The sequence below is a fragment of the Stegastes partitus genome, unplaced genomic scaffold (genome assembly GCF_000690725.1).
Source record: "Stegastes partitus isolate 25-593 unplaced genomic scaffold, Stegastes_partitus-1.0.2 Scaffold1038, whole genome shotgun sequence".
NCBI classification, from domain to species: domain Eukaryota; kingdom Metazoa; phylum Chordata; class Actinopteri; family Pomacentridae; genus Stegastes; species Stegastes partitus.
This window is the reverse complement of record NW_007578769.1, coordinates 401170-410323: the sequence shown is the minus strand read 5'-3', so window position 1 is coordinate 410323 and position 9154 is coordinate 401170. Positions and strand designations below refer to the sequence as shown.

The window sequence follows — 9154 nt, the reverse complement described above, 5'->3', positions numbered from 1 at the left end:
CGAGCACAGACAATCCCTGGCACACAGCTTTCTGAGTGTCATGTAAACCACCCCTTCGCTCTCCCTTTTTTGTCCCATTCACCGCCTGCCACCCTCCATTCTCCCTGCCCCACCCTGTGGCCTCTCTGCCTTGGACTTGGGGGGTTTGGCTGCCTCTATAAAAGCCCCGTTTGTGCCCCGAGCGAGCTTCATTCCCCATCATGGAGAGTCAGAGAGTCCAGTCCTCCTACAGAAAGCGGTTCGGGCCCCAGGGCTCGAGCAGCACAGCAGTCCGAGTCGGTGGCCTTTCTTCCAGCCGCCTCTCCTGGCATGGCACCCCTCGCAACCTCACCCACTCCAGCCCCATATCCAGGATCTCCCTGGGCTCCACCAGCACGGCCCTGCTGCTGGGGAGCCCCGCTGATCGGCTGGACTTCTCAGCCGACTCTCTGATGAAGGCCCAGTTCAAGGAAACTCGCACCAATGAGAAGATGGAGATGATGGGCCTGAATGACCGCTTCGCCAGTTACATCGAGAAGGTTCGCCTGCTGGAGCAGCAGAACAAGGTGCTGGTGGCGGAGCTGAACCAGCTGAAGGGGAAGGAGCCCAGCCGCCTGGGGGACATCTACCAGGAGGAGCTGAGGGAGCTGAGGAGGCAGGTGGACGGCCTCACCGCCGGCAGGGCTCGGCTGGAGATCGAGAGGGACAACCTGGCTGCAGATGTGGCCACGCTGAAGCAGAGGTACACTCTAAAGAACAACGCTTGGGCTCAAGAACAAAAATCTATCTTTCTGAGTTGTGACAACTTCTAATGAAATTATGTTCAAGCAACAAACTACAAAGAATAAGGGGAATTACCTCGTCCTTTACAATAAAAAGAATTTTTAACTACCACTTACTTAATGATAAGTAACATAAACAACAACAAAAAAAGTTTTTCAGTTGATTATTCATAAAGATTAAATTGATCCAACAACTATTTTCTTGTTATTTAAAGGAATTTTTCAAGTGTTTTCAACTTCATTCTCAGGTTGATAAATTTAAGTTGCTTCAATGTGAACTATGTAGGAGAGGGGGCTTAAAATCGTGACCTCAAGGTGAAGACAAATGATTTCATTAAGCCAATTATATTAAGTTACCTCAACTTGAATTAAGTTTGAAATCGACTCATGTAGAAATTTGTGTTAAGTTGATGCAATTACCAACATTGTTTATGTCAACTAAAGCCATCAAAATTATTTTTGCAACTTAAAGTGGTTTATTTAGATCAATAAATAAGACATTTTCTCTTGCCCACAAGCATTTGATCACATGCTGGCAATAGGTGCCTTGTATTCCTTCTTAGAGTGTAGGAGTAAACAGGGCGGGACTCCTATGGGTGGATGATCACAGTCGTACCACCCCTTTGTGTCTCTTGTTTACTCTTTGTCAAGTTTTATAAAATTATGTGTGCGTGTGTACACACACACACACACACACACACACGCACACACATATATATATATGTACAATGAAATTAAATATGTTGTTTTAGTTGCTTGGACTTGCTAATGACAGAACTGACATTTACAGCTGTATGTCACTGAAACAGTCTGCATAAACTTTGTATACTGTTACAAACCAAACCTAAAGAGTCTCTTACTATAACCTGACTTTTTTAAATTTTTTTTTTAAGTGAATTAAGAAAAGGGAGGAGGAAGAAACTCTTCTGTATGTGCTTTCATTAAGCTCTGAATTTCTTCTTGGAGTACGTGTGCAAGATTATTTGGAGTCTTTGCTTTTCTTTGAAAGCACTCAGAATACATCTGATGCATTAAACTTAATTGTACTGTCAGAGTTTGCACACAAATGTGTAGACAGCAGATTTTGCTTAACTTACCTTTGGTTTAGTGTTGCTGGCTGCTCTGGGTTTACAGCACAAGGAAAACAAATTCATTCTGACTAGATTTTATGTATCTTGGCACAAAATAAGTCAGACTCTTTGCATAGGTGGAAGGTTTTTTATCCAGTTTTCTTTTTTTAATTACACATGCATTTATATGCAGATCGGGTTTTGTTTGTGATTCGTTGGAATGCAGACCGCTGTGCTCTGCCTGAGCTTTGCTCCTGGATCCCTCTTTACAAACTTGATCCTGACTGAACCCCTCGCCGCCATTGAGCGAGTGTGGAGGAATGAGGCAAACACAATGGCAGCTCTCCACAAAAGGGGAGCAGACAGCCAGGCAGATGTTCTCTTGTCCCCTGTTTTACCAAAAACACTGATTCACTGCTGTCACATATCAAGCTTTTTTCTTTTCTTTTTTTTTTTTTATCCCCTCGTGGTGTGAATCTGTAATTTAATTGTAGTGTTGAGAGTGAGTGATTGAAAGTCTCAGAGGGTGAACAAACCTACTCCAGACTCCTCTGATTGCAGCTGCTGGTCCTCTGAAAGAACGCAGAGTGAATAGCGATGGACGCGGCTGAGAGGGTCAGAGGTCACCTTTGTGATTTCTGCTGCTCCCCTCGAAGCACTTTGATTCAGCAAACTCCGCGTGAAGCTGTACAGATGTTACCCCAAGTCTGAGCGTTTATATTTCCACGTCTTTCTGTGTGTGTAGGGCAGATGGATTGTAGGGTGGTGTCTGTCTGTGGATGACGCTGTGCTTACATGGATCTTTTTTATACTTGTGTGTGTGAACTCCATCCCGTGGGAAAGGCCTCTGGCTGTTAGATTGGAGTGAATGTGTAATGATGCGTAAGCTGCCCTTTCAGCTGAGCCCCGCTCGTTCTCTGCAGCACGGGGAGCAGCTCTGGAGCTCACAGTAACAGTCTGAGGAAAATGTTTAAAATATGTTTTCAGAGCTCACAGTATGAGTCCTTATTATAGAAAAGTCTCATTTGAATTGCAGAAAACTGTGTGCTTGCTCCTACCGGTTAACTATGAAGGAGCTAGCAGGAAAAGAATTCATATATACGATGGCCTAACTGGAAATTATTAAGAACTTTGAAAAGAAATTGTGGCAGTGATGAAGGTGTTGCTTTACTAGAGCAAATGCACTTAAACAAGCATGTTTTTCTTGAATAATTGAGGAGAAATAAGCAGCTTTGTGATATTTTTGCTTGTCATCTTTTCTCCTTTTTGGACCCAGATTGCAAGACGAGGTTTCCCTCCGCCAGGACGCAGAGAACAATTTGAACAGCTTCAGACAGGTAATTCTGCTCCCAAGAATCACAAACTAAATAATTTAAGCATTCAATATGTCCGACTGTCCGATCTCATCCCTCTGTGTGACGCCTTCTTTGCACAGGATGTGGATGAGGCGGCTCTAAATCGTGTCCAGTTAGAGAGGAAGATCGATGCCCTGCAGGATGAGATAAACTTCCTGAAGAAAATTCATGAGGAGGTAAGAATAAAAACTGAAAGTAGGAGGGGAAAGATGAGAAATAGTGAGGCAACTTTTAGTATATTTACGTCTGTGTAATTCGTGTAAATTGTAATTTTTTTCCTTTCAGGAGCTGCGAGAGCTGCAGGAGCAGATCCTGGCCCAGCAGGTCCACGTTGACCTGGATGTGTCCAAACCAGACCTGACTGCTGCTCTGAGAGACATCAGGGTCCAGTATGAAACCATGGCCTCCTCAAACATGCAGGAGACGGAGGAATGGTACCGGTCCAAGGTCCGAGAATTCTATTAAGATATAAAGATGAATAGACTATATAACAAATAAGAAAATAATGAACCTTAGACGTGTAAACAAGCTGTTGTATGTTTTTGCGCACAGTTTTCTGACCTGACAGATGCAGCCAATCGAAACGCAGAAGCCCTGCGCCAGGCCAAGCAGGAGGCCAACGAATATCGGCGTCAGATCCAAGTGGTGACCTGCGACCTGGAGGCTCTCCGAGGCACAGTAAGTCCATCAAACCACAGAAAGCACGATGTGAAAATCTGTCAATGTACTGAGTAATAATCAGTGACCAGTCCTTGTTGTCTCTCTCCTTCTTCAGTCAGCTGAGATGGTCGTATTTTCTATAAGGAACATTAAACTTGAACTTATTATAAAATGAACTTTGGCTCTAAAATATTTCACTGCATTTAAAACTCTTTACAACATTGTGTTTTGGTTTTGCTGGCTTTGTTTTCTAGCACGTTAGTTTTGAAGTTAAACAGCAACTCTGTAGCTGAAGTGCTGACTCTAAAAAGCTTTAAATGACCAGTGTGTAGGATTAAAGGGGATCTATCAGCAGAAATTCTTTAATTGCATTAGTATACATCGCTGTGTTATTGTGAGCTTCGTATGAAGTTTTCACATGTATGTGAGTGAGTCTTCTTCCATGGATTCTGCCATGTTTCTACGGTAGCCCAGAATGGATAAAACAAACAAACACTGGAGAGATCTTTCATGTTTTTGTGTTGAAGTGGTAGCTTTAGTTTTGTGGCACCAACAAAGAAGAGAGAAGAGGAATCAGTGGTTAATGGTGCTGGCAAACCAATTTGTGTTGTAAGTTTGGAAACCAAATTTCTACAAATTGAGAGTCAGACTTTTATGCAGAAGAAACAGCAAGGGAGCTGGAATCCTTATTATCAAAGAAGCAAAAATATGAAGAAACAAAATCAAATTGGAAAAAACGACGACAGAAAACCTGTAGATCACCGTAGTTACTCTGTAGTGTCTTTGGTTTCAGTTCTGTTTACTTACTATTCTACTGTGAAAACACCTTTCTTTGTGCATCACTTGTGTTTTTACTGCCTCCCTTTGTCTATTTTTCCCTCCCTTCTTGATTCATTTCACCTGTGTCTTGTTAATCTCATTGTTTCCCTAATTAGATCTCTGTGTGTATACAATCCTGCATCTTCCATTGTTCTCTGTCAGTTCATGCTACACACTTGTCCTTTAATTTGAGAGTATTTACACCAGGGGTGTCGACATCCGGTCCTCGAGGGCCGCAATCCTGCATGTTTTAGATATTCCCATGACTGAGATCACGTGACTGACTTTCCCAGTCAAAAACATTTTGCTTTTGGTTTGGAAATAAAGTTGGATTACCCTGATAAATATTTTGTTCATTTGAGACAATCGTGCATTTGTCTCTCTGAGGAGAGCATATTAGTGTAAAGGAAAAAAAATCGCAATTTATAATACAAGAACTATACATAGTAACTTTTAGTGTTAACTTAGCAAATATCTGTTTTTACCATATTACTTAGTAAAATGTAAGCTTTTCAAACACAATCTGACATGACTTTGTGATGCTGTGAATAACTGGTTTGGTGGCAATGACAGTAAAAACTATTTTAGGGAGGACAACAGCAATTATTAAGCACCTGTAACGCAGTGTTGAGATGGAAGTTTGACCACCATTAACATCTTGAGTCACCTCTGACCAGGCAGCTTCACAACCATCCACACCTCGAGGTGTTTGAGTCTTGGGTGTTTAATTTACGGCTATTAGCCGTGACAGTTTTAGTTGACTACATACACCTGAGACTCTCCATCAGTCAGTTCTAAATGAAGAAGCTTCTTAGATGAGAGGTGAAACATCTTCAAGAGCCTAAAAAAGAAGTCCAGGTGGTTTTTAGTGAAACTCCTAGGATTATAATAAAACCAAATGACTTTAAGCAGCAGAGTTCATCATGTTTTCTTCTCTCTTCTCCTTGAGAACGAGTCTCTGGAACGCCAGCTGCGGGAGATGGAGGACCGCTGCGCCATGGAAACGGCCGGTTACCAGGATACGGTGAGCCACCTGGAGGAGGAGATCCAGGCGCTGAAGGAGGAGATGGCGAGACACCTGCAGGAGTACCAGGACCTCCTCAATGTCAAACTGGCTCTGGACATTGAGATCGCCACCTATAGGAAGCTGCTGGAGGGAGAGGAGAGCAGGTGAGGGTTGGAAAACATGACTGGATTTGACTAAAGTAATGAATCAAGTGAGTGTTAAACTGATTTTTCCTTTCTTTTCCTGCAGGATCACTATTCCGGTTCAGAGCTTTTCCAACCTGCAGTTTAGAGGTCAGCATCAAACTGAACTCATATTTTCCTCCCTTAGTTGATTTAACAGTTTTTGCTTTTTTGATGCTCAAACTTCAAAAGATACAGATGAACAATGTTTGTTCGTAAAATAGAATACATTTTCATCTAAATGTGCCACGACAACAATACATTGGAGCAGTGATGACAAACATTAGGACTCATCTTCTGGAGACTGTGAACACATCCTAAAATCAAGTCAAGCTTTTTTATAGCACATTTTGAAACAACAACTGTAGGCCAAAGTTCTGTACAATATTTTAAGAACCGAAACATAGAATGGACCAAAACAGGCAACTAGACAACAAGTTCAACAGATATAAAATACTAAATAAGTTTCTGATACAAGTAGACCTAAGTACAGAGTTGCAGTAGTCTAGAATAAAAACTTAAATGCCTACCTGCAGATCTGTGAAAGAGGGGACTGATTAGATTCGAAAAGTAACTCCTGGTTGGAAAACCTATCCTGACCAACTGAATTAATTTGTTCTGTTGTCCAAAATCACACCTGAGCCTTTGTTGTAAGGTACTAAGGGGCAAAGATGAAGGTCAGGACCACTGACGATGTCTGAGACACACATACAGGACAATGTTTGCTCCTCGTACACATCCTTCAGCATGGAAAGGGTTTCTGCTGGAGCTTTTCCCAAATTAGCCAAGAACTCGGAGTTAGTCCTTTGCTCAAGGTTCATTCTGTGACGGAGGGCACTTGACTGAAGCCAGAAACCCATCTGTGAAAATAAAGATTGCAGTGTTGAGATGTTGGGCAACTCCATGATGCACTTCATTACTGTGTGACTGCTGAATCATGTGATCGTGTTTTCTTTTGTCACACTGTGTATTGTTATAAAAATGACAGAAAATCCAAACCCAATGTGGATTTGATAGATCAGAGGGTCACTTCTCTGTAATCATCTTGGTAATGTTTTGTGTAATTATACTTTAAGGCAGAGAAAAAAGGGGGAAAAAAACACTTTTGAAAAGAAGTTAACGGTTTCTCATTGTTTGGGCTGCACTAAACATCCCTTCTTTCTCCTTCATTTATTGCTTAGAGACTAATCTGGACACTAAAACCCCAGAGGCCCATGTGAAGAGGAGCATCCTGGTTCGAACCGTGGAGACCAGAGATGGGGAGGTATGTGCATTAACGCCGCCAGTATGAATCTGAAACAGTTTAATCTGCACATTGCACCTCTTAGTCATTCCCTCTGGAGGGCAATGTTGAACCCTCCTGCAGGTTTTCACACTCTTTCACTGAGGCTCAGCACACCTGATGCCTCATGCAACTCACACAAAACCCCCAGCAGAGATCTGTTAATTTTTTCCCCCTATTTCTAACTGAAATCTCTTCTCTTTTCAGATCATTAAGGAATCAACCACTGAACACAAAGACCTTCCTTGAAGTTTTCAGAGCAACTCCACCATCATGTCTCCGGTCACCATCTGGGGATAGTGATTTTTATTGGCTATTAATTGTTTCCTTTCTTCTTTTTTATGGATTTCAAACCCCAAAGCTACCTATCCAATTGATCATATAATTTTTCTCTCCATTTATCATCACCTGATGGCTATTCACAACATAACCATCAAACACACTTAGAACTTCTGCCAAAAACATCCCAGTTTAGCTTTTTGTACAGCTAAATAGCCTAAATAACCAGAAATTATTGGTAACCTGTTTTTAATAATAACTTGGGCTGTCAGAGCAGATTGTTTTTTTTTTTTTAGCACTGATTCCGATTAGCTGCCATAGAAGAGGCCTTGAAATGTAGTGATCGAGTTAAACTAATATGTAGCGTGGTGGAGGTTGACGTGTGATCATGTGTACGTGAAATGTGGCGCACAGGAGGGAGTTTGCAGGCATCGGAATTGGATTTAGGTGAAGAATGGGAGATATGTGTATGTTACAGCGGCTTTTGGTGGATCGACAAGTGGATCGAAGCTGATTTTTAACCCTTTGTCTGGTGCTATTTGAACATTTCCTTCCTTTGTTGCCAGTGCCTGTGTGTCCTGCACATGTGCACAGGTGTTCTCAGTCAGTCTCAGCTCTCGGGTGGAGCTTGCTGATATCGTTTTTGTACTGATGTGGGAGTCATTTTATCTCAACCTAACTGTTAGTGCTGCAAAAGCAGGAGGAAAATAAAGAAATGACCTGTGCAACATATAAGATCCAGGCAGGTGCAGTACATTATTATTTTAACATTAGACTAATAAAACTAAAAGTGTAATTAAGGTATGACTTTTGGAGTTAAAAATGCACAGTTTCACTTAAAATTACAGAAATTCATCTCCTTCACTTTTTACTTCAACAGTGTGTGATTTCTTTGCCAATAATTGGCACCATTTCTGATGATCATGTTGACTTCTACAGTGTTTCCATAGTCATACACCCTGTAAAAAGTGTAACTTGCCTTCTAATCAGCCAAACTAAGTAAAAACAAATGTACAATAGGTGTATAAGGTCTTTAAAGTTTCTTCCATCATTTTACCTCAATCCTGTGTCTCTTAAACACAGCCTGATAAAGACATCATAATGTTTGACATCAGGATGTGTCAGGGCATGCCGGCACATCTGACAGAGATGATAGGGACAGACAGAAGCTGATGCGACCTTTACCCTCCAGCTTCTCTTGTCTCAAAAAACCACTTTCTCTAGTGTTTTCCTGACAGCAAAAAGACAGACACAAGAGCGCCGTGGTGACTTCCAACCAAATCCCACCGCGATGCACTGCTTTGTTTAGACGGGTAGGGCGTTGGAGTGACAAACGAAGGAGCCTGGAAGGATGGACGGACGTCACAGCTCAAACACTATAATCTAAGCCCCCCCTGACTTTTGCTGGAAGCCCCTCTGAGTGAAACTGTGCTGACAGGCAGTGCCACTAATGAGAGCGCCACTACGCCAAAGCTGGCTGTGTCTGTGCTTGTCGCCAAGGACACCATGTGATTCGTGCCTCCCACCTTCTACCCTCACTCTTAGCTCAACCCCAATTTCTCTTTATAACACACAGCACTCTCTTGTATTCACTGTTGTCTTGTTTTTTTGAATGTCAATGCTAGATAGAATTTTTTGGAAGATGTGAATATAACATTAGTTTTGACTACCTGCTCTGATGTCATGTTAACTTAACAACAATAAAGCATTTTGTTTGCTGAACATGATCTTGTTTTGTTT

General features: G+C 41.9%; 1 protein-coding gene across 1 annotated transcript; it reads left to right on the top strand.

The window, feature by feature from the left end:
* The first annotated feature begins 200 nt into the window (after positions 1-200).
* On the top strand, positions 201-7384 carry LOC103367349 (glial fibrillary acidic protein). The gene is made up of 9 exons (XM_008295349.1): positions 201-721; positions 3108-3168; positions 3267-3362; positions 3472-3633; positions 3739-3864; positions 5615-5835; positions 5921-5964; positions 7035-7117; positions 7343-7384. The coding sequence occupies exons 1-9, from the start codon at positions 201-203 to the stop codon at positions 7382-7384; spliced, it is 1356 nt and encodes a 451-aa protein (XP_008293571.1).
* Positions 7385-9154: the final 1770 nt, after the last annotated feature.

Coding starts and splice junctions, on each gene's coding strand:
- LOC103367349 (XM_008295349.1), top strand. CDS start 201: ATGGAGAGTCAGAGAGTCCAGTCCTCCTACAGAAAGCGGTTCGGGCCC. Junction 722..3,107: donor GTGGCCACGCTGAAGCAGAG/GTACACTCTAAA, acceptor TTTTGGACCCAG/ATTGCAAGACGAGGTTTCCC. Junction 3,634..3,738: donor AGGAATGGTACCGGTCCAAG/GTCCGAGAATTC, acceptor TTTTGCGCACAG/TTTTCTGACCTGACAGATGC.